The following is a 25,578-nucleotide window of genomic DNA, read 5'->3' on the forward strand; positions in this document are numbered from 1 at the left end:
AAATTATATACACGAGATTTATTTTGTGCAGATATGTTTATTTTAAGCAGTAGGTACCTAAATAAAAATATAAACTGCCAAATAATCAAACTTGACGGAATTTTATTTATTCTATAGAGCGACCATAGAGTAAAGAAGTATCCTAATCTGCAAGTTCGCCATCAGGTCAACCAGGTCATAGCCATAAGAGATGATCAAAGAGTCTCCAAATACAACGATTTTCCTAAAAAATATTTTTATACGAAAATCGTAATTTTCAGAGACGACTCTGAGGTTTTACAAGTACCCTGTGGCTATCACTTTAGTAATTAGGCAGATAATAAAAAAAAAATGGGGTTAATACCATCTGACCACAAGTGATCCGCAACCCATTAAAGGCGTAACAAAAAAGGCCATTATTTATTAGTTTGTTATGTTTATAATATACATAAGCTAATTTAAATATATAGGTACACGAATGATATACTACGTGTATCTTTTGAGTACCTATCTAAGCAATTAAAGTACCTAACTAGGTATATAAAAACGGGCACTCAAATCCTCTTCAATCCCATGCAAAATACCAGTTTCGTGTATTCTAATCATCGACAAGTGACGGAAGCTTTTGCAATATCGTAAAACGAAATGCTGGTTATACCATCATTAGCCTCCCCTGTTATTTACGTGCGCATAACTTGAACCCGCATATTATATTACGAAAGACATGGCATAGTACCTAAATACCTATTTACTTACCGTATTGTCGTTAGGTTTCACTATCATTTGTCGTGGACTCGTCAGTAGTCATTTCATTGTAAATTGTCTGTAAAACCATAATAAACAGCAAGGTCGTGTCGTGTAGTGGGGATCGGCACATGACGATTTACGATTGCACTCAGTAAGTTAGTTTTCAGTCAATACAGACAAGAGCGCATCAGGCTTTGCTTAATCAATCGACGTAGAGTACGATACGAATTACGTAATTGGAGACGATGTTGAAGAATATATAAACATAACAACTTAATAGTATTATACTGATGAAACAGTGTGACTTAAAATGTAAAGACATTTTTAATTGGAAACATGTTCTAGTGTCGGTTTAGTTTGGAATGTTTATTCAGTTGTGCTTTAGCTCGTGTTATACGTCCACATTGTCAAGTGTAACTTCAACAGTTTTAAAGAAATAATCTTGAGTTACTACACGATTTTTACCTGAATTCAATAAAATTCTTAATCAATAAATGAACTCGTACCAATATTTTAGGTGTTTTGAACGCAACCGTCGTTAATTTAATACGAAGTAATGGTGGCGTAAAATGTGGACCTACCGTACTCATACGTACATGTGTTAACTGAATCTCTCTTAACAAGTGACTGATTAGTTTGAGTGTTACAAAAATGTTGCAATTCTGTATCGTCGTGATCTTAACATTATCTTTAGCATTATGTAAGTATAACAAATTAGTAACCTACCTATTTATACGTAGAGCGTTAATGTTTATTTTCTTTGTTGAATATTATTATTTTATCGAGTATTACACTTAGTATACTTAGTTAACAGACTTTAAAAGTAGCTAGGTATTTTTGTTAATGCAATGTGAATATTATATCTACTATTTATTAGATCCTAAATCCCAGTAAACTATTACTGGGATTTTCGTCCACCGTTTCAACGATCATATAGGAATTCCGGAAAAATTAGGTCCTTCGTTTCCGATGATTTCAGATCTTCAAAATATAAGAACAGAACACCTAGGCTTTCAAATCGATTTCCGTATTACTTTTTCAGCGCCCTCATTAGCGCTTTAGGAACGGAGTACGATCTTATTAGTTAGTTAGTTTTCTGGAAGTCAGTGAGTAGATTAATATTTTATATTTTTTATAATGACTCAATTGGTAAAACTATTGTCATAATTGTATTAACAAAGGTACCTAAGTAGATAGCACGGTAACTATATCGTGTTTTAGGTTGAGGTCGAGAAAATAGAATCGGTACTTCTAGATACTTAGCTCTAGAAATTATTCAAGAGCTATGTACATTGAAGTAAGTAGTTTTAATTCTTATTGTTCTTATAGCTAATACCTACCAGCGACTTCGTTCACTTTTTTACTTTGTTGAAATCCCACGGAGCTTTTAAAGCTTATTAAAGTACCTAGCTATCCTATGTTACGAACATAGGATACTTTTAAGCCCGGCCCATTCACACATCCATTTTATAAAATTTAGCGTTTCTAGCAGTACACATTTTCTTATATGAAGTAAATAAATAATAAAATTATAAATTAATGTATTTACCTACTGTTTAAATATCTACTTAAGTGCTTTAATAAGATTAATTGATTATATTACTAGCTTGATCGCTTAGTTTTAGTGTATTTTATTTATCTAGCCAGTAATATCCAATCACATCGATAATGCGTAGAGGAGAAAAACAAATTACTGGGAGCGTGTTGAATAATGTTTTAATATGTATTGGAAGTTAAAAGAAGTAAAAGAGTAAAGCTGGATGTATTGCGTAAACTGAGTTGACGGCTAAAATAAGTAAGTGAAAGAAAAAGTCATGTTGTGCCACACCTGCAAAGCGCGAGAGGGCATGGAGTAAAATATTTATCAAGCCAGAAAAAACATGCAACAACTCCAACTTAAATTAATAATAATTAAAGTGCAATTAATATCGCAATGTTATTGATGTGCTGTTTGTTAGCTCAACAATACTAAAGGAAATACGGAAAAATTTGTGTTTTGCATTGTTGAAGGTTCATCAAGGATATATACGAAAAATAGATAGATACGAAAGCAAGATCTTTTCGATGACTGCTCTAGTGCAGTGCTGAAGTCTTATAAGTATGTAGTACCGGATTTGACTCCCAATATTTATCCCAAATCATATTATTCACCAGCGGTTCACCGTGACTTCGTCCGCGTACGATTTCTGCTAAGCTTAACGAGCGCTGTTTAGGTGGGAGATCCCGGGTTCGATCTCCTGCAGGGGCAATTTGGGAACTTATAACTTCTTAATTTTCTCTTATCTGTTCTTTGAGGCTTCGGCCGGGGCTAGTTGCTATCCTACCCATTAAGACGTGCCGACAGTCGTTTTAGCGTTCCGGTGCAATATGCACGTAGAAACCGATTAATATGGGTTTCAAATTCAAATTCATTTATTTCAAGTAGGCCTACTTTATAAGCACTTTTGAAACGTCAAGTATGCATGTTTGTGTGACTCTACCACCGGTTCGGAAAGCAGATTCTACCGAGAAGAGCCGGCAAGAAACTCAGTAGTTGCTCTTTTCCAACATCAACATTTACAATCATTTTGCTATCTTGCGGGAGATGAGAGCGAGGCTGGCTGCTTCCATTCTACCTTGTCATTGAGGAATTCATCAAATGTATAGTAACCTCGCTGTACTAGATGCGTTTTTACACATTTTTTAAATGTATGCATTGGTAGGTCAAGAATTTCCTTAGGAATCATGTTGTAAAAGCGTATACTCAACCCCACAAAGGAGTTCTGCACCTTTCGCAGACGATATGCAGATATCACTAATTTATGACCGTTTCTGGTAAGTCGATTGTTAATTTCAGCTTTTGATTTATAAAGAGTAATATTTTGCCTCACAAAGACTATATTACTATAAATGTATTGCGAAGCTACTGTAAGAATACCTATTTGTTTAAATTTTTCACGAAGCGATTCGCGTGATCCAAGTTTATATATTGATCGTACGGCTCTTTTCTGTAGTATAAATATACTTTCATACTACAGAAAAGAGCCGTACGATCAATATATAAACTTGAATACCCCTTACAGGTATAATCTCATTCCGAGAGAAGACCTGTGCGCTATGGTAAACTGGTAACAATTTTAATGTTGATGATGACTATTACAACCTACAATTGATTTGGGTATCTGTAAAAAATAAATGCCAGTCATAAGCCATCATGCCAGTCATATGCCAGCATGCCAGTCATTTGTTCAGATGGCATTGTCTTTTACCGCATGACAATGGAAAATGAGGGACATACAGAATAGTGTTTTCATTAATTCAAAAAACATATAATAAGGTTGCTGGCTGGTTTATACGTCATTTAATTTAAAAAGACATATTTTCAAATTAAGAAAACAACTGAACATCACATTGTATGCAATTGTTTTAATTTTATTCAAATACACCTTATCTGGAGCGAACTCCGAGTATTTCTTCCTTCTATGGAGGGTAGAGGTAAGGAGAGTCATCTTATATGGGAGAAAAGTTGAAAAAGTGTCCAGTGTATGCGCTAAATAACAGTTCAAAAATCCTCCACAATGGCGCTGGTGGATGCACAGGGTATGGTATGAATGTAGCAATCGTAGATGAATTGAAGTATGCCGAGTTAAAAAATTTAATGTCATTATCGACTAAAGTAGTTAATTATTGAGAATTTCAACAACTTACGTTGTACAAAATATTGTGGTAAATATAACCTTACTTCCTTGTATCTCCATACTTCCTTGTTTATTTTTCAAGCCTACTATAACAATATTTATATTTGGCGCTTCTTTTAAGAGTTACCCTGATGCAAATGTGGCGCCATCCTAATTTAATACATTTTGACGACACTTTTTCATATACACAGATGACTCTCCTTACCTCTACCCTCCATACTTCCTTCGGAGTTTGATTTAAAATTTCTTCCAAATACTTTTTTGTTAGTTTTTTTTTTAATCGCTTATCTTTCTGGAGTTTAAGACTGAATTATGCCTGACTTAGCCCCAACGGAGATTGCCAGAGCACTCGCAATGCGAAGAAATGGTCAAACCTACAGAGTGATATCCAGAGATCTTCGTCGACTACTTTAAACGATCCATCCCAGTATCCAACGGTTCAGGGAGACCGATACGTATGTGAGCGTACGGTACGAAGAAGGTTCGAAGAAGCTGGCTTAGGTTCATTTGTGCCCGCCAAGAAACAAGAAAGTAGAAACAGGTTAACTTTTGCTCAGGAACATATACTTTGGAACGCGGACCAATGGAGTAATGTATTGTATACAGACGCAAAGGAGAACGATACATTCAGACAAATTTTGAAACTACAGTTGCATACGGTGGTGGATTTGTTTGGGTTTGGATTTGATTGGTTTGGGCGGGCATTTGTTTGGGAGCTCGCGCAGACTTGGTAGTGATTGACAGAGGGAGTCTAACTGCAGACCGCTCTATATCAGAGAAGTTTTAAGAGAATATCATATCATATCATACCATTTGCCCATATCGGTGACGATTTTGTTTTTATGCAGGATAATGCTCGGCCGCATACCGCTCGGGTTGAGTTACCCGCTTATCTTAATGATATGAATATCACTGTTATGGAGTGGCCGGCGAGATCACCGGATATGAACCCAATAGAGCACGTTTGGGACTTGCTGAAAAGAAAAGTAAAGTCCAGAATTCCAGCTCCTGCCAACGTGGGTGAACTGCGAATCGACCATCGATAACATCATTCTTAGTTTTCCTAGACGGGTAGAAACTTCAATAAGAGCACGTGAAGGAAATACACAATATTAATCACCATTTTTCTAATTTTATTAATTGTTATTTTAATATTAATTTTCACTTTTCCCGGTTACATGAAAAGTTCCATAATGTACCATTTTTTTTAGTGTGTTACTGTTCTTAGTGTGATCTCATTTTAAGTAAAACAAATGAAACTTTAAATAACGAAAGAAGTGTAGTATGTAGATTTTAAAATTAAACCATATTTTTTTGATTATGGACCTTTTTTTGTGTTACGCTAAATATGCCGTGTGTATATTTTACTGACTTTCGGAGCGGTTATAGCGCATAGGGTAGGAGCTCGACTTTACATTCGTATTCCGTGCCCTGTAGTGGTTTTGGGTGGATATGATGATGATGATAATACAGAATATTACAGAATTAAAAATCTCTTTATTCTCTTAAATTTTTCGCGTGGGAAAAGCATAAATAATTGCTGCACACCAATTATACTGCGTCCCTTTCCCAAGAGAGCAGTGTTATTTTTCTTAGACCTTCGAATTCCTGTAGGAAAGTATTCTAGCTTGGAATGAAGCACTAAAAACAAAAACGAATGTTGTTGCACGAATAATTAAATACTAATAGGGTTCAATCCATGAATCCTTAAAAATAAACCTTAAAAAAACTACGATAAAACATTATTAACAAAGTAATGACGGTTTATTCCATATTTATAAGGTCATATTCCCACATGCATTATAAACTTCATTTCTCTAACTTAAAGTCCTTGTTTTCTTCTTTGCCAGCCTTATTGATTTTCACGCAGATTGAGGTGTTCCCTAATTTTATGGGCTTGTACCCCTGGGCGCAAGCATTTTCTGAACTTATCAAAACATTTGACTGTACAAAGAGAAATAGGCAGGCCAAAAGTATCACACCCATCATCAGTTTGCGTAGACCAATCATCTGGAATTAAAAAAAATATCATGAGTGTACATATGTACGCATGTAAGTACACTTCATTGGAAGTTATCATAAAATATTCTTATAATAAGTGAGTAAGAATATGAGAAATTTGATCTAATATAGACAAAATTAGATAGAGACGACATCAAATAATAAGGACGAGATAAATAGTCGTTGCTAAGCGATGGCTTTAGATAGGTAAGTGCCGAGCATCTGTTCTAAGTAGGTACCTATTACATTTCTATAAATAGACAGTTTTTTTGCATCTAGTTTTCTTGAATGAAGGTGAACCTAATACTAAGCCAATGCTCAACTTAGCCATAGAGTTTTGGGGATAATCACGTTCTAATCATAGATTTCCCATACTTTAAAAACCTTTTAAAAACTTGTTCTATTCATTACAATAGCATGCTTGTTATATTATGCCACAACTCCAGCGGTATAGATTAAAAAAAAAACCTAGAAGAACCTAACCTAGAAACCTAGAACCAAACGCACACATTCACGATCTGCCAGCACGAGGAGAGCACTCGGCACAGATACAGGACCTACACGATAACATTAACACATGTCGAATTTTCGAAGTCATGACATAGGTAGCGTTCAATATAAATATATTGTTAAAATTCTAGACTTTTCCTAGGTTTAGTGAAAACGGGCATTATATTTTCGACTAACGCTAAGCAATGACTATTTATCTAGGCCTAAAGAATAGCAATTTCTTAAGAGATAAGATGGGGAGTCTAGCCTAGTATTTACACAAAATTCCTGTTTCAAAAATACGAGCCGTGTAAAACTTATCAGTCTGTTTGTAGTGCCTCTACCAATGCACCGGTTCGGAATGCAGATTCTACCGAGAAAAGCAACTTCACAAACATAATTTTACAGTTTCACAGTGTTAAAAATTTTTCTATCTTGTAAGAATAAACAAGCCTACCAGTTTCAACATCTGTACAATGTCTAATTTTCCTGATAGCCATTTTTTCTAAGCTTACCCGCTAGTGTCTTAGAGAATTCCCAGAAAAACTGTGGAATTCTCAATCTTATCAACTTTCTTTACATTTTAAAGGTGTCTTCCACATACTTTGTTTTCTTTGCAATCAAAACTATACTTCGTCAGAATTGTTTTTACTTCTGTGAAATTAAAGGTGTATGTTTAATGTATGATGCACATAATACATCCTTAATTTTTAAGACTACGAACAATGTCACATGTGTAACTGACATGGTGTGTCAGATCATTTATATACACCCAAAATAGAGAAGGACCCAAAATTGAGCCCTGTGGGATACTCATTAATGTTGATGTACCCAGAGACCTCATGTCTTTTATGCATACCCTTTGTGTTCTATCACTAAGATAAGAGGCAATCAAAGTAAGTTTTATGTTCAACGCAATCGAATGCTTTGGATAAATCACAAATAGAGCGAAAGAAAGAAGAAGAAGAAATGAGTTTCGCAGTTCAGTTTAAGTTTAGCTTTAGTAAAGCCATATTGATCTGGATGGAGCAGGCTATTAACATTGAAATCATTTATGAGTGGATTAAATTGGTATAATGTTTCAACGATTGTACTATGTGCTGGTAAGACTGTAATAGGCTTGTTATTATTTAGGTCGTATTCATTGCCAGATTTAAAAGTACAGGAATAAGATTTCCGTGTCACAATCTATAAAAAGTATAGATAAATACCCTTATTTATTAAATTTGAAACATCACTATAAAAACATCCTTTAAATCACCTGTTTTTATCCATTTTAACATCTTAAAATTCTTTATAACATGGGATGCAGATATATGTTATTAAAAATTCTAATAAAATGTTGCACTCTTTCAAGTTGTCTATTAATTAAGCTGCTGCTCTGAGAAATTTATAGGATTAAAGGACCTGTCAGCAAAATGGGAACACTCTGAAAAAAGTTTTCGAAAGTACTTGCAACCTCCTCGTTTTTATGTGAAGTGTAGTATGTGCAACTTTAACTGAGATGCGATGGTATTTCTTTAAATAAAGTGAGAACTAAAAAAATGGTTATTGTAATATTACCTATATTACAATAACCATTTTTTTCACACCACTGAAAATTCTATATGGCAAAACCCTGCAGTTTGCGGCGATTAAAGCACTAAAGTAGGTAGAAGGAACAAGTAGCAACCCAAGTTGGACACAGCGCGGCGGCGGCGGGCGGTGAAGTGACCTTGCTTCGATCGTTCGTCAATAAACAAAATGATTAGGATGTCTATATAAAGCAATCGTTCGTAGTGTAAGTGCGGGGCGAGGGTGGACCCCGTCTTGCCTAAGTGTTCAAGACGATGTCGGTATTTACCACAAGATCAAAGGCAACTATATTTTCTCTTTATATTATGCCATGATTTTAAAGCTGTGTATATATTTATTATTTTAGACAACAGTTACTAGTTCTACCTAAGTATTTGGAGTCTACCTGTTATAACCAGCAGTTATAGTTTATATGATAATTTATAAGACTAACATTTAAACAAACAACCAGATTCTTCAGTTTTATTATATTATTACGTAGTTATAGATAATTTACACATAGGTACTCACTTTAAAGAAGGTAGGTTTTACAGCTTCCTCGTACCTAAGTAACTAAAATTTTAAATCAACTTGGCACTTGTAGCTTTGACAAGGCACTGAGCTAAAGAGTAACCTGAGAACTGGTTTTATTATCATAATAAACTATTAGCACTCTGTGGCGATACACTTTTAAGAGTAAAAAATGTGGTCTTCCGTCTAGACCGTGACCTTTTTGGACCGGTATGTTAAAGCAGCTACCTTTATTTTCATTGTGGGGACATCCGCTACCTGCCAAAATCAGCTAATCGGATGTTTTTAAGAAAGATCCGATTTAGTTTAGTCTAAAGTAGTAAAATCTCCCAATGGACACGCTGCTGACTTGTATTTGCCTCCAATTGATGGAAGCCATTTTGAAGCAGTGCCTTCACGTTGTTATACGATTGACCAAGGAACTAAAATTGTAATTACTTAAATAAAACTACTCATTATATTTAAAGGACCTAGGACACTCGTATGTCTAATTCGGTGCTTCAATTGGGGACAAAATTTGTGACAGCCAATCCAGTGTTATATAGTTAGAGGTTACTGCAACTGTAATGTATACAATAGTAGTTTATGCAACTGTTTATAAGGGGTATAAGGGGTATAAAGGGTGGGTTATTACACGAGGCGTAGCAGAATGTGATAACAAGAGTCTTTTAATTCCTAATTATCAACAGTTGCATTCTTTCAGGCTTTATCTAATCACATTATATCAAACCTCGAAAAGATTCTGAAGCAGTTCGCTTACTGTTAACATTAAAACAGCCAGTTCTAGTAACCAATAAAATTGTTGTTACTGTCATCGAATGTTCTACATTCGATGACAGTAACAACAATTTTATTATTGTGGGCATATTATTGTGGGGTAATTCTGCTGATATTGATTCTATTATTGTATCGCAGAAAAGGACTGTTCGTGTAATATATAAAATTTGTATAGCGAAATTATTAAAATTCACTGGAATATGTTCTTTAATCTTGGAAGGTCCCGCCATCGAATCGAATGGTAAATATAAATAGTATAACTGCCGAGTACATCGGCAGTTATACTATTTATATTTACCAGTTTACTATTTTTATTTTCTATCGAATTCTAAAAATATAATTATACATATAAAAATATATTTCAAATATTTGGCGGTGTGCTGTCAAAACTTAAATCGCAATTTTTTGTATAAACAAAACAATAAAAGTATCGTCACAAAAATAGCGGAATATGAATAACCTAAGTACTTTTTTTACGACGCGCGGCGCGGCGTTAGCTGGCAAGCTCGTAAATGAAAATATTCTCTTTTTGAAATTCATAAACATACATCGTGCAGTAAGTAAACGTAAACTGGCTGTCTGTGTAAGACCTTTAGCGCGAAGGGATAGAAAAAAAAAACAAGGGAGTGTTATAATGCCATTCTGTTAAATTACCAATATTACGTCCGTTTGGATGATATAATGGTTATTATGAAATTGAGTGTTTTAATGTTGGCATTAAGCTAACTGTTTCAGAATCTTTTGTAGACGATTTAAAGCAGTTAGTAGATAAAATATATAAAACCTAAAAATATAAATTTTTTAGACAGCGATTCCATATGTGTGCCGCCTCAGTCGCAGACATTTGTGCGATGGTCGGGAATGGCCCCGGAGCAGGCTACTCCAGTGTTCGTCTACTCCGCCAGTGGGGAAGAGGAATCCTTAACTGGGGCCTGTCTATCGCAGTGTCGTGACCTCCCGGACTGCGCGGCGGTCGTCGTTGCGTACACCAAAGGGACCTGCCAAGGAGTTGCCAGTTTGCATGCGACGCAATTTCGTGCGGACAATGACGTCGTTTATTTTAATAAAGTTTGTTTGAAACGTGAGTATCAGACCCTCTTTTAATATATAAAATAAGCATTTAAAAACTTTTTACGCACCATAGTACCATATGCATTGGCCTTTGTTGCTTTTTTCATATGAACTAACGTCATATTAACTTCCTCTTATGGAAAAGGCATCATTTACTTAATGTGACCTTGTTAATGGATGACCAAATGTCAAAAATCCAAACACCAACAAAAACAATACCGTACTTTATACTTTCCCATGGGAATAAAGCACAATATGAGTTTCTGTTTTGACACTATGGAAAGCTATGGATAAGAGAAGAAGTAATGTTTGTTGTTGATTTATTTACTTGATTTAATAACACTAGGGGCAGAGAACCCAACTGAGTTTGAAACAATAAAATAAACAATTTATCTAAATATATTTTTAAAACTGACTTCTTAAAAGTATATTTTGAAAACAGAAAAAAATGATGCATTAAAAAAAAATATATACAAAAACAGCTTTTCCGAGTATTTGTTTTTATTTATTTTTACAACATAGTTTACATAATAAAGAAAAACTATAATAGGTACCTAGTAAAAAAATAATAGCCATATTATAATCATCAAAGACAGAAGAAGCTAATCTAAAGGCATAATGACTGTGCCATTTTTTCTAATGAAAGGATGAATTCATAAAATTAAGAAAATCCAAGTAGAAATTATCTACTTACCCTATAAAATAAAATCAGTAGTAACAATCACTTTTTTAAAGTGCCAGAAAACTGCAGCAAGCGATGGTGGTCCCTAGAAAGCACCCTGGGATACTATTTGAACTCTGAAGACACGCACACAAAAGTTTTGCTGAATACAACCGTTCAACAATGCTACGATGCTGTGTTCTCTACCAATGAGAAACTTTACCGGTACGTGTTAAAAATGTGAAATAACTAAATTTTACACACAAAGTATTATTTTCGTCGCTATTTACTTAATTTTATAATGTGCCCAAAATCCAAATGCTCTTTGTTTTTCTTCCTACGGACGTTGTATCGCATTTTATTTTGCACCTGTGCGAGTCTTCACCAACAGGAAAAACATCTATAACTTAGGTTTTCCAGTTCTAACGGTGTAATTATTTTTTTATACGAGTAGTTACTATGTTATGTCACCATTCCTCTTATTAATTACCTTCCTTTATCAAAGTACTTAAAAAAAAAGTAGCACATAGACCTTGGAATGGCATTGATGTAGACAAAGAATTAAGAACATACAGAATCCGTGTACTCGACTAGTATTGAAGCATCAAAAACCACTCCAGTTTTGTAATATTTCTTGAACACGCATTTAGCAGTTGAAAGTAATAATTTTTCCTCTAATGTTCTAAACGTTTACCATTAAATGAGGAAAATGGGGAAGTTTGTGCTCGGGACGTCTTCTCTGTTTTTGGACACAATGCACTGCATGCAATAATGGCTGAATGAGGATTCTGTTTGTTGTTAATTCTGTGGATGTAGAAGTGTTACGGAAAGATGACTTACACATAATAATAATAATAAATAAATACATAGGCCATCTAGCCCAAAAGTAAGCGTAGCTTGTGTCATGGGTACTAAGATGACTGATGAATATTTTTATGAGTAATATACATAAATAATTAGAATATACATATAAACACCCAGACATAGAAAAATTTTCACGCTCATCACACAAACATTTTCCAGTAGTGGGAATCGAACCCACGGCCTTGGACTCAGAAAGCAGGGTCGCTGCAAACTGCGCCAATCGGCCGTCATACACCTATTTTTAATTTTTAATAGTTTTCTTGACCCGGTAGTACCTAGTTAGTGGTTTACAATTTAGCTAGCTGGGGTTTAAGCCTGAATCGAAATAACCGATGTGCTTTTACCGGTTTTCTTATTATTGCGGTCGTGTTCAAACCAAATGATTTGGATGTACTATAACAAAAAGATTAACTGGTTTTCACCTTTCTTAATTTTGAAATCAAACCACTCGTTAACCGGTAAATGGATTTCATTTGCAAGAATTAACCTAATGCAGTATTCCTTGGATCGACATATTTACCTAATTATGTTGCTAAGATAACATGGCAACACCAAATTGTACTTTCTTGCTCTATCTAAGTAGTATGGTGTACAGTAAAAGTGTATTCATTCATTCATTCATTCAACTCATTTTTGTCCGCAGATCAGCACAGTGGTTAGATCCAAAGAGTCCCTTAGACACATTTGCTCTCTCAGACACTGCCGTTGGAAACTGTATTTTGAATATTGAAAACAAATTCACGGAGCCTGAATCCTACCGCGTCTCGAACTACTATACGTTCTACATCGAGAACCAATGTGGCCATGACTGTGAGTAGGTATAATAATAGTGTTTCTACTACGAACTAACCACTAGAGAAACGAGACAGTTAGTTTCATTGAGATATACTGCTCTTATTTTTATTAAAATAAGTGCACAATCCTTTGTCTGTTTATATATTGTTTGGGCTCTTATCACGCTTAAACTACACTTGTATGTATATAAATATCGTAATATATCGCATAAGTCTTTTTTTAAGAGTTACTACCCATGTGTCAGGAGAATCCGTAATTTTTTATATCCGTAGTTTATTTATTTATTTATTTAGTAAAAAGTAAATAGACCTATAGGGTCGAAACTCTTACGAGTATGATCTTCACCCTACCTACTAATGAAATATGTCCTACATAATTATGAGAAAAAGCCTTCCCTTCCGTTCCATATCCAAAGTCAAAGACCGCTAAAATTCCGCTGTCCGGCCATTCGTCGGTCTGTCTGTCTGCCCGTCCGTCTGTCCGTCTGTCTGCCACAAGGCTGCATGAGTATCGCCGTATCATGAACCATGTCAGTTTAACAGATAATGTACTTCAACAAATACTACAAACAGAATAAAATAATAGATATATTAATAGAGAGAGAATAGCCGTTTATAGATAATGGACGGTACGTGCAAGACTCGCACTTGACTTTTTTGTTGATGTTGAACCTAGAATCTCACCTAGCGGTTGTTGATTAGGCTATTTAAAATGGAAGCGAGCTAACCCTTTAGGTATATCATTTATATTAAGCCCATTGGACAACGGAGCGAAAATTTAATATAACAAATATCGTTGTTAAAAAAAAATTAATTTTCAGATCCAAAAAAGATTGACAGATGTTCATACGAAGAATACTACAATCAAACTATTAAACACGTTGATTTAACTATCCGAAACTACACGAAAACTGAGGTGAGTAGGTAATGGGGCATAAGACCTAGAACCGGTAGCACTTTGAACACCTCATTGAACTACCGGTAGCACTATAAAGATCTCATAAAATATAACCACTTTAAAAAAATATATCTCAAAACAAATTTTGTGTGATTTGGATGCCTTCCATTTAACGACTTCGAAGTAACCATTTTCTACTTTGGAATTCAGCGCCCTATTTGCCATTATATTCAAATGAATCTTACTCGTAACTCCTTTCTGAGAGCCTTAATTCTGGACAACAATATTATCAAAAGACGGTGTTTTTCGATTTCATACAAATCGCTGTTAACTTTGGCGCGATCGAGTAAGTCAAAGTCAAAGTCAAGGTGGCACTTTTGATGCGTACATAAGAATTACACGTTAGTGAGATGATGGCGATAACCACATTCGTAAACTTAAAACTAAAGCTACGAGGGTTCCAAACGCGTCCTGGTCTAAGAAGAAGCCCACAACAAACTTAGCCGGGTGTTAATATATATAATATACTAGCTGTTGCCTTCGACTTCGTCTGCGTTTGATTTTGTTTTTAAAGTATTCAGTATCGCTAGCCTTAAATGAGTATAGTTGTATATACATATAACATGTGACTGTCAATTAATTATAGACAAATAATTTGCAATAAAATAAAATTGTGACTTTACTTAAAGATCTAAGCTATCCTATCTCTTAAGTTGGACCAGACTGCTCACGGTGTGCCAATTTAATTTAAAATCGGTTCAGTAGTTTAGGAGTCCATCGCGGACAAACATCGTGACAGATTTATATATATTAAGATAAGTGAACGTATATAGAAAATCTGACACTACACACCCTGATTATCAAGCTCCACAGTACAGTTTGCACATAATAATGGCTTAGATGTAAACCTACCTCAATATTGTGATACGTGAAGGCTAATATTTTGTTTTATCCAACTATATTAAAAAAGCAATCTCGGATTTCCGTGAACGTTACGTTACTTCGTTTACGTGTTTCGGGCAATGGAAAGTAAATAATTTAATATAATATAATAATAATAAGCATAGGTATAGAAGGCAAATTGTAACTGCTTCAGTTAAAATAGTAAAAAGATACCAGTTTTTTATTTATTTAAGAGAACATCATGTAATACAGAGGACACATTTTCTTTGTTTGGACATAAACAAGGTCTTTAGAACCTTGGACCGCCTTAAAAATGCAAGCTGCCTCGCGCGTTTTTATGCTCTATTAGGTTCAGCGAAGTACAAAACGACAACGAGATTGTCAACTAGAACCCAATAAATCTTCTATGACTAGTCATTGAAATATTAAACTGTTGTCATATTGCGTTTTCTGACGTGAACTAACCAATAGTAGCATAATTAAATCAATGACAAGAACTCTCAAAAAACCAAAGTCAAAAATTGTTAATTTTTACGTTTACAGTTTTTTGAGTAAACCACTGCCATAGTTTTTATTGAAAGAATTCATATACAACTCTAAAATCACATGCAAAATTAAAATCAAGTGGCAACTGTCAATTTATTAGGTAGGTAGGTGTCGCAAGCGTAGGTACTATGCCGATTGTCGGTCTTTTATCTTCCAAAGGGTTGTCAGAAGTAAACACTTAGAATGTTTTAATTAGTTTGTATGGAAAAATAAATATGTTTCTTTTGATATTGTTCAGGGTGGTTCCTTATGAAATATACCTATGCACCCTGCAACAGTACCTATTTCGTAATTTAGTCACACGTTGTATAAAGCGATTTTTGTATAACACAGGTATTTGTTATGTAATGATGTGTTTAAGGTATAGAGTATAGACTACAGAGGTGCAGCGCTAGTTTTCGTAGATTTTTTTTATAAATCTTATTACTTGTTTTCAGTGTAAACTAGCATGTGAAGCTGAAAAACGGTTCGTTTGTAGAGGGTTTACTTGGACAGCGACATCTAGTCGCGGACTTTGTGACTTGCACAGCGAAGATCTAGTCAGCACTGGCTCTTGGCTCTTACGAAGAGTGACCGGTGCCACGTACTACCGCCGGGTTATATGCCTTAACAGTAAGTTAAGAAAAAAAATACTGTGCTTTCATGTCCTATGCATCAGCCAACTGTCAGACTGTTAATCTGTGCCATAACAGCGCACAAAAATTGGAGACAAGGGGGCTCTGTAATTGAGCCTTTTGGTTACTAAATTTATCCAATTCCTTGCATTTAGTGCAAGGATTTGGATAAAAGCTGACATTGCTGTGCGAAAATCAATGATATAAACTCTACTTTACAAGCCAGTGGTATGGATGGAAACTCCTTTTTATCCTGCACGGCTAATATAGAAAAGAGATAAAAATTATATCAGGGATAAAATTTAAGTGTCCATACCATAGCACGGCAATAGAAAATACAAGTTTACGGAATACCCCCGTTTATTATTGCACTTCTAATACGTGGAAACACATGCTAGCCTTGCAGGAAGCAATACTTTGAATTACTTTTTTTAGTCTTTTAAAAACAAGTAAAGCAGACCCATTGAGTAAAGAATACAAAATCCATTATTTTATTGTGTCAAAAATAGTGAAAACGCCCCACGCACGTCTTACTTTACACCCGCGGGATGTTGCTAGCGCACAAACTTTTTCCCATTTTCCTATTTTAATTTTTATGGTGCACGTTTTGAAGATTAGGGGTAAAATAATTACTGTGAACTGCTAAATGGTATGCAGTGACTAACCGTTTGTTCGAGAAACCATTCTAAAGTGGAGTGGTTTTTGATGCTTTAATATTAGTTTCAAAACTCAAAATTTATTAATTCCAAGTAGACCTAGTTTATAAGCACTTTTGTTAGTAAAGTCAGTCTGTTTGTTGACTCTACCACTGGTTCGGAAGGCAGATTCCACTGAGAAGAGCCGACAAGAAACACAGCAACTCCGAGAAAACTTGTACACGTTTTCTGTATGATCTTAATTCTGTGAACAAACCAGTACCTATTGTTTCCTAAAAATAAAATTTAAGCGTTATTAATCAGTTCATGCATACCTATACTTTGCAGTAAGCGTTGAATGTGAGGGTTCACATCTGGTTGTAACTTATAAACCACGCACCGTGTTCCGCGGGCGTATGTACGTGCCCGGGCGTGGTGAGCACTGTGGAGCACGTGCTCTCACCCCAACCTCGCCAGTCAGACTTGCTCTACCTATGTACGGTGACTGTGACGTCAACTTTGCTTACGCAATCACGAAGGGACCAAATGGAAATGTGAACAGGTGATTGGATACTTATTTGAAAAATAAATCTAAATATTTTTTTTTAATTGTTTTAATAATATGTTATTATTACTTAATTTGTAAGAAAAAAAGTATAAAGCAGAATTACTATGCTAAATACACAGCGGTGACAGTCTAGATAGCTGGAGGTCTGAATCCCAGCACGCACCTCTAACTTATCTAAGTAATGTGCGATCCAAGCAATTAAAATATCACCTACATGCGTCAGAAGTCTCCATAATATTCTCAAAGCCGTGTGGCCTCCACACGGCTTTGAGAATATTACCAACCCGTACTGTGGACTACGCCCTAGACGCTTCTCATTGTGGGAGGATAACCCGTTGTGAGCCGGTTTATATGATGATGATGATGATGAATAATCTAAAAAAGTTAGCGTCTACACAGGGCCTCTTTGACTCTTTAAATTTGAAAAATTCTATATTATTCATGTATAGCTTTATAGTAGAAATGTGTAAGTGTGTAAGAGATGACACATTGCTTTTTTATAATTTTTATAATTTATAAAATTTAATTTGTTAACTTTTTTTTACATTCAAATTTTTTTTTTTTGTTAACGTTACTTTAACTATGCTATCAGTATACAGATTGTTGAGCGAGCCCTTCTTGCCAGTATCAACTTTTTTATCAAGGCATATTAATTACGACCTATTTATATAAACAGAACAATGGCGTACGTGATGCTAATGATCCAGAACAACCCCATCATACAAACCGCTGGGGATCGTTGGGTACGAGTAGGGTGCTCGCCGGGCGCTGGCGCCAGGGGATACGCAAAAGTAGACGCGACAGTCGCAGTGCAGGACTCCGGGTAATATTGGCTTATTTTCAGATACCTTCCGTCGTACAGGTCACCCTTCTTCGTCAAAAAGCTGTTGCTCTAGTTACTGTTTACATTTTATGAGATAAAGCTTAATATTTCTATGTATCTGAATTGGAATCCGTAGTGCTTGCGTGATGCGCTTGTTAGATGTAGTTTAAAAATAAAATATTAAAGTAAAGATTAATGGGAAATATATGAGCGACATACTTTAACCGAATGTTGCTTGGTTTATTTTCATGTTATTTAATTTGCTTTTATTATTATTTCAATCAGAAGAATAATAGTCCATTAGTTTAAATAAGATTCAATTAATTCGTCTATTAGTTAAATAATAAATATACTAAATAAATATTCTACTACAATACATACATCGCCATCTTGCCCCAAAGTAAGCATAGCTTGTGTTATGGGTACTAAGACGACTGATAAATATTTTTAACAATAATATACATAAATACTTAGAATATACATATAAACACCCAGACACTGAAAAACATTCATGCTCATCACACAAACATTTTCCATTAGTGGGAATCGAACCCACGGCCTTGGGCTCAGAAAGCAGGGTCGCTGCAAACTGCGCCAATCGGCCGTCCAAAACAGTTAAAAGGGTTTACTAAGATCAGATATACCTACCTGACTAATTAAAAATCTTTTGCGCTCACAAACATGCAAATAAAAAAACAATATAGTCCAAATTTGCGTTTGTTATTAAGTGCGCAATGCTCATTAGCGACAGCAATGCTGATTTGTAACTCAACTTAAGGTTATTCCTATCGTCTCCCAGTTTTTTGTTTTTTCAAAAAGCTTTTTTAATGTTTATAGACGAGCGATTGACTGTAATCACACCCGCTGGTAAGCGATGATGCCTTCATTCGATTTGAAGGTACCCATATTGTAGGTACTGGGTAAAATGGAAGCTGGAAGGGCATTCCCGATCCTAGCGGTGCCCAGAAACGAAGATGCGAGCACTTCGTACGCGTCCGCGGTATATCGACCACGTAGGGATGCAGATTATTAAAGCTGTATGTAAAACAATTTGATTTTCGGTATAGAGTAACATAGGCTACTTTTCATACTTGTATGTTATAAAACGAACGGATCAATAATGATGATAATGATCACAGGCGACCGTCTTTGGCGAGTGAGGCGTCGGTCGCGGAAGGTGCTAATCAAGGCGCGAGTGCAGTATTTGACAGAAATACAGCGCCTCTTAGGATGTACGTGGTTCGGGCGCACGGAGACACGCTCGGCGGCGCAGGCGCAACGGCTGTATCTCTCGGCGAATTGCTCGAACTATGGATTGATACCATAGGTTGAGAAAAAAAAAAATTTATTAACTTCAATGTCTTATTTAACATTTTAATGTAATATAAAATAGGAAACAATATGTGTAATTTATTCTGTCTTATCCACTCTTCATTTATATTTTTATGTTTGTTTCTTTGTCTACATATTTTAGTTTCCATGGTAACTTAAGTACCTACTAGTTCTACCTCATTCTCGCCCGCATATTTATGTGTTTCTTTCTTTATCGTTTCATCGAGTTTCATATTACACCGATTCTAAAGCAGTTTTCTATAGCACATTCAGAGTCTAAGGAAGTGAAAACTGTTTCGACCATGGAATAACTGTTTCGACAATAAATACTTCTAACCAATTCAATCAACACAATTAAATTAAAACGATGCGATCATCAGTTATGTACACAAAATATTTCATTTTCCAGATTTTCAGAAACAATATTACAGATTTTCCTCCATTTATTTATATTCATTTTAGCTTGTGTGTTATTTTTTTTTGATCCACAAATCTATTTAGACCTCTCCATAGACCTATTAACATCTGCCCCTTTTGTTTTTATTCATGATATCTCCGCAGGTAATGAACATTATATTACCTCATCATTGTATGTTGCAGAGGAATCTGAAATAGAAGCCTACCACTTAGTGGCATCTTCGAGATTGGGCGACAGTTCAGTTCTACTTTTGGACAGCAGAGGATGTCCTACTGGACAGGTACCTACCAACCTACCTATTGAATAAGATATTTTACATGAATTAGTGGAAGGTTGCTAATCAAGGTAGAAGTGCAGAACAGAACAGAGTAGTAACAAGTAGAGTATCTATGTAAAATATTGAATATTGAATATTACACAAACTATCAAGTTAAAAAAGTTTAAGACCAAATTTTTCCGAGAGCGTTCTGGAAGATATTTTTTATTTAACCCTCTATACATCTTATACAAAGCATTATCTATCATGGTCTGTGCCCAATGGGCTACATCTAAATTTCTGCTTACAGGTAGACTTTCCATCGTTTACAAGAACTCGCCTAGGAGGAACGCAACGTCTGTCAGCGAAGTTCAAAGCGTTCCGTTTTCCTACTTCCCATGTTGTACGATTCGCTATAATGGTCCGCTTTTGCGAGGAGAAATGTCAACCGGTAATTACGCCTTTTGCTTTGGTGGGGAGAGTTCAATTTAAACTGATTATTTCAATTTAAATTGAAGTCTCTCCTCACTAAGCAAGCAAAAAAAATATCAAGTATATATATATTTAATAATATAAATTTTTTTTCTGTGCCTGTCTTATAATGTAAACAATCTTTTCGTTGTGTACCTAATGTTTATGGAAAATAGATAATAAGAGTAAACTTACTACTTATTGAAAATCTCTTTTTAGTTTTTGTTTTTTTTTTAATTTATTTCATCGCTTTGCATCAAATCAAAGTTTCTAAGTTATTATCTACTGAACATTCAAAAAACGAATGTGGCACTATCTTACAATAATAACTACTAAAAACTAAAAAATATTATCTGACTAACATACTTTTCCAAAATTACTTAAATAAAAATTAATTTTCATCTCCTTTCCATTGTGAAGTTTACTTTCTTTTATATAGTTTATACTTTTTGTTTTTATATGTGATTTCATAACTGTACTTCCCTCAACTCAATGACAGAATACCATCGTTGTGGGTGCATTAGTATCCGGAACATTAAGCTGAGTTAAGCTATGCACACCATAGACTTAAGCTATTAATAATTAAGTACAAAATTTTAAGTTACTGCGTATGTAAGTCTGTTTGTGTTGTTCTGGTGAATAAACAAATTATATTCTATTCTATTCATTGCACATGTTTTTTATATTTTTATAATATAACTATAAAAAATAATGAAAAGATTTTTCACATTAAAAGACCATAAAAAGTTATTTTTGTGTAAATAAGTAATGAGTGAATTACTTACAAAATCTGTTTTGTCATATTTTAAAGAGTTATTTGGAACTACCTAATAACAAATATGAAAACATTAGGTCAATTTCATTAAGTTGACATTTGGAACCAATTCTGCAGGTGCACAAATATTTAAACGAAATCGAGACGTCTAAAAGAAGTGCTATCATTCGGCTATAGTGACGTAGAGTTGTGATGTGTACTAAAGGTAATGGTAGCCTCCTATGCATGATTTGTGTAGACCAGAATTGACACAATGTAACTTAATGTAACGTATGTCCAGTTTGGGCGTAGCAATTTTAATTTTTAATTTTCAAAAGCATGTACAACAGAAGTAAGTACTTGGTATTTAAAAAAGGCAAAAAAGATTTTATATGGGGAAAGCCTAACCCCTATGTGACGCGTCCGCGAATACTCACCAGTGATAGCTGGCTGGAAGGGGTTAAAATAAAATAGCCCAGCCCCTAAAATGGCCCCCATGGACCAAATAAGGCCGGAGAAGGATACTCCATTAAAAACTCCTGTAACTTATAACAAAAATCAACAAAACAGTACATTTCTCAACCAATTAGGTTCATATATTTATTTTATTGATTTAATTGTCCATTGTTTTATTGCTAAAGCTTTTCCAAAGTGAACTACTCACCTGAATTAACATGCTACCTCATATATTTTCAGATTGTTTGCGGAAGTATGGAGCAATTGAGAAATGCGAGAAATATAAACGTAACATATGAAGTACCAAACGCTAAAATTGCGGAATCTCACAACTTTCACGTAAGTGCACATTTTTCATCCTTCTACTTTAATCTCAGAGACACTGCCAATCCAATTTTACTAATTATTCACCTTTAAAATAATAAAAAAAAACAAAATGGAATTCGGTTCATCCGTATTCGGGAAATCTATGCCACAGACACAACAATGTGTGGTTGTTGTGTGTCTGTGGCACACAGAAATCAAACTTATAACATCCCGTCGTTTTTGCGTTAGGGATTAACAACGTGTCCATACCAATATTCATTAATAGGTGGCGTGGGCTTCTCAAGTGGTAGCGCAGGGAGGAAGGGCGGATTGCGCAGGAGGCGAAGGTCGAGTGCCTCTCGAGCTTGAGATGGTAGTTGGTTCACGCGACATCCTCTCCGCAGACACGCTTGTACGGGCAGATCACCGCTCTTCGCTGCGTAAGTTATAGCTCAACTAATTAGAGAGTTATTCTTCCAGTAAAAATTTAATTTACTTTGAGGGCAACGATTTTTACGGTGATAGTAGTTAACTAGCTTTAACGCTGAAGGAAAACGTCGTTAGAAGACCTGCATGCCCGAGATTTCTCTATAATGTTTTCAAGGGCGTGTGAAGACTACCAATCCGCACGTCGCAATCTTGATGGACTACGGCCTAAGATGGCCCTCTCTCTCTACGTCTTGTTCCATATTGCTGAGGGTCGTGACTTCTTCCACTTTACAACATTTCGGACGATGTCGCACCCTTTGACTCGGCTTTTAGCAACACATAAAGCATATGCACTTTGGTATCGAGAGCAGAGGGCTACGGCTCCGTGGTTTCTTTCCTTCCACTTTGCCAGTGACCATTTCAAGATTGTGTCCACCTCTTCTGGCAATGTGGTCACATAATTTGGTCACATTGCCAGAAGAGATAGACACTCACACATAAGTACTCAAGAATGCTCTGAAGACAGGTGGTTGATAGGACATTTTAAGCTGCCTCAATATCGATGCGTTGGTCCTCTGTGCCTACCACGGGATTCGCAGCATTCTCCTCCAGCACCACTTCTATACGTTGTTGATCAGCTGCTTTAATAATTCATGAATGAAATAAGTGTGCGGCCAAGACGCACTGTTGTCTTGATTGAGATCTTTCAAAGACCAAAGTTTAGTAAGTATCTATGTCATAGCGCTTTTGGTCATTCGGATTCGCCTTCGAATTTCAACTGCACAAGAACCAGTGGCACTAACTGGAACCCAGGTAAATAAGATGGGCCTAAGCCTCTCTTATTCAGGCTGAAGACCCGTGCCACATGACATTAAAAGTTCTCAAATATATATTGGAATAAAATTCAAAATTAATTTATTCCGAGTAGGCTTAATAGGTACCTATATAAAATATATTTATAAGCACTTTTGAAACTTTAGGACTGTTTCTGGTGACTAACATGGGGTTGGAATTCAGATTCTGTCGAGAACAAAAGCTTGCAAGATACTTAGCAGTTGCCTTTTTTCAACGGCATTTTTTTTTCTCTTGTGAGGGCACAAGAGAAAAAAAAATTGCTGTTCTAAAATTTGGACCGCACCAGTACTTTCTGACGAATAAAGTAACAAGACATGTTTTTCTTGCTCTATAGCAGAGGAAACGCCTTCACACGCGAACGAAAGCGCTATGGTGTGCATTCACGAACTACTCCTGGTAGCACTGGTGCTTATTTGGCTTGCAGTACAAATTCTGTTACTGCTCGGTTGCTGCATTCTCGTCAAGAGGTAGGTATCTATGCCTTAAACTGCAAATTTTTTTTTTATAGTTATTTTCTGGCTTTGGGACCGTGAGGACCATGGGCTCGAGCTCGAGCTTTTTAAGGATTGTCAAAAACGGTTAGCGAGTCTACCGATGATCCTAGAGGGGGCAATTAGCCAAAGAATTCGTTTGGCCCATTCAAAGGGGCAATGCTGCCAGCATCTTGCCAATGCGAGGCACTAAGCCTCGTGCGGTCCTCGTGCGGTGGTTTCGAAGAGATTTGAGGTTATTTTTGTTTATGGATAAAATTTGTTTGGGTTCCAACTTCTTTTGCGAAATCGTCCCATTGAATTTAGGTCTGAGGAAGAGTTTCGGAGACAGACAAAGGAACTCTTCAAAAAATTACATCGAATCAACCGCGATTGCTGCTGCATAAATATGCATTGTTTACACATCACTCTACATTGTTTAACAATACACTTAAAACTAAAATTATTCAAACGTTTGGCACTTCGCTAGAAGGTGACTCGTAATTTGATGATTACTCCAACATTGTTTTCTCAGTTCCTTAAATATTCATATTGGTTGTATACGTTACTATTTCTGCCTACATTTTATATGTACATCTTTATTTGTGCAGTGTTTGAGGTAGTTTAAATCTGTCATTTAAATTCTTGTATGAAATTAAGTTATCGTACATACTAACCAGTGCATGCTGTGCCCACCTAAACCTAAGTGAAATCTTGTCATTAGTAACCTAACGCTAGCTTTATCCATAACCACAATGCATGTAATTTTGCTGGTAGTCCTCATGAAAATAAATAAATAAACATAACATACCGTCCTCCCTCAAAAGGGTTACGTAGATGTACACCCACATTTTTAAGTTAGTATAAGGTAGTTGTATATTTTTTGGTGGCTGGATGTTATAGCTTGTAGTACATAGTATTCAAAGCTTGATTTATAAAAAAAAATTTTTAGTCGGTATAACATTTATATCAGAAGAATTTTTTTTTTGTTTCTAATTTTTTTATCTTTTTCGTTACAGATACAGAAACTTAGCCGAGATGAACATGCACAAAGACTACCAGTCATTCGACAACGTGGGCTTCGACACAGTCTCGACTCACAGACGTGTTCACTGGCCGGATCAAAATATTGACATAATTCACGCTACCTAACAATGATTTACCTTCCCTAGTTTTAATACATAACATTGAAATATTGATTATGACGTAAATTTCGGTTTCAGTTTTGTACCGTTGCTGTGTGAAATTTAACATTGCATAAAGTTCAATTTATTTTTAAATAATTATTGTTTCGGGATTAAAAATCTCTTGAAAAAGATTTGCTCGAATAACTCTGTGTCGTCATAAGTAATGGCACCAAATGTTACTCGTTGATTCGTCCTTACAAATAGGTGAGATTGCAGTCGAGGACTAACTTGTATTGTAAAAAAAATTAAAAAATACATATTTTGATAGACCGATTTCTTTGAAAATATAGGTCCTTATAATAAATATAAATCTATAGTTTCGAGCAATTAATGGAAACCGAGGCAAAGCAATAGAATTAATGACACATTTTTGGTTTAGTTTATATTAAATGTCCATGCATCCAATAATAAAGGCGATTCCCACTAATTTTATTTATTTAGACCCTATGAAGCATAAATTTACTACGTAGCTTAGGTAGGATATTTATTTAAAAATACATAATTTTTTTGTA

The 25,578-nt window shown here is 35.3% G+C and overlaps 1 protein-coding gene across 1 annotated transcript; it reads left to right on the top strand.

Annotated features, from left to right (window-relative positions):
* The first annotated feature begins 874 nt into the window (after nucleotides 1-874).
* Nucleotides 875-25,578, top strand: LOC120627587. The gene is made up of 15 exons (XM_039895597.1): nucleotides 875-1,426; nucleotides 10,561-10,836; nucleotides 11,562-11,712; nucleotides 12,995-13,161; nucleotides 13,967-14,061; nucleotides 15,930-16,104; nucleotides 17,090-17,303; nucleotides 17,986-18,132; nucleotides 19,272-19,459; nucleotides 20,065-20,162; nucleotides 20,449-20,589; nucleotides 22,060-22,158; nucleotides 22,412-22,565; nucleotides 23,744-23,876; nucleotides 24,899-25,578. Exons 1-15 carry the CDS (start codon nucleotides 1,378-1,380, stop codon nucleotides 25,029-25,031), a joined length of 2,220 nt encoding a protein of 739 aa, XP_039751531.1. The 5' UTR covers nucleotides 875-1,377; the 3' UTR covers nucleotides 25,032-25,578.

The sequence above is a fragment of the Pararge aegeria genome, chromosome 11 (genome assembly GCF_905163445.1).
Source record: "Pararge aegeria chromosome 11, ilParAegt1.1, whole genome shotgun sequence".
In the NCBI taxonomy this organism is placed as follows: domain Eukaryota; kingdom Metazoa; phylum Arthropoda; class Insecta; order Lepidoptera; family Nymphalidae; genus Pararge; species Pararge aegeria.

Bases quoted from the DNA above. Each gene is read 5' to 3' on its own strand.
- LOC120627587 (XM_039895597.1), top strand. From the start codon at position 1,378: ATGTTGCAATTCTGTATCGTCGTGATCTTAACATTATCTTTAGCATTA. The intron at 20,590-22,059 runs GTAATTACGCCT...ATATATTTTCAG, and splicing joins GCGAGGAGAAATGTCAACCG to ATTGTTTGCGGAAGTATGGA. The intron at 23,877-24,898 runs GTAGGTATCTAT...TTTTCGTTACAG, and splicing joins TGCTGCATTCTCGTCAAGAG to ATACAGAAACTTAGCCGAGA.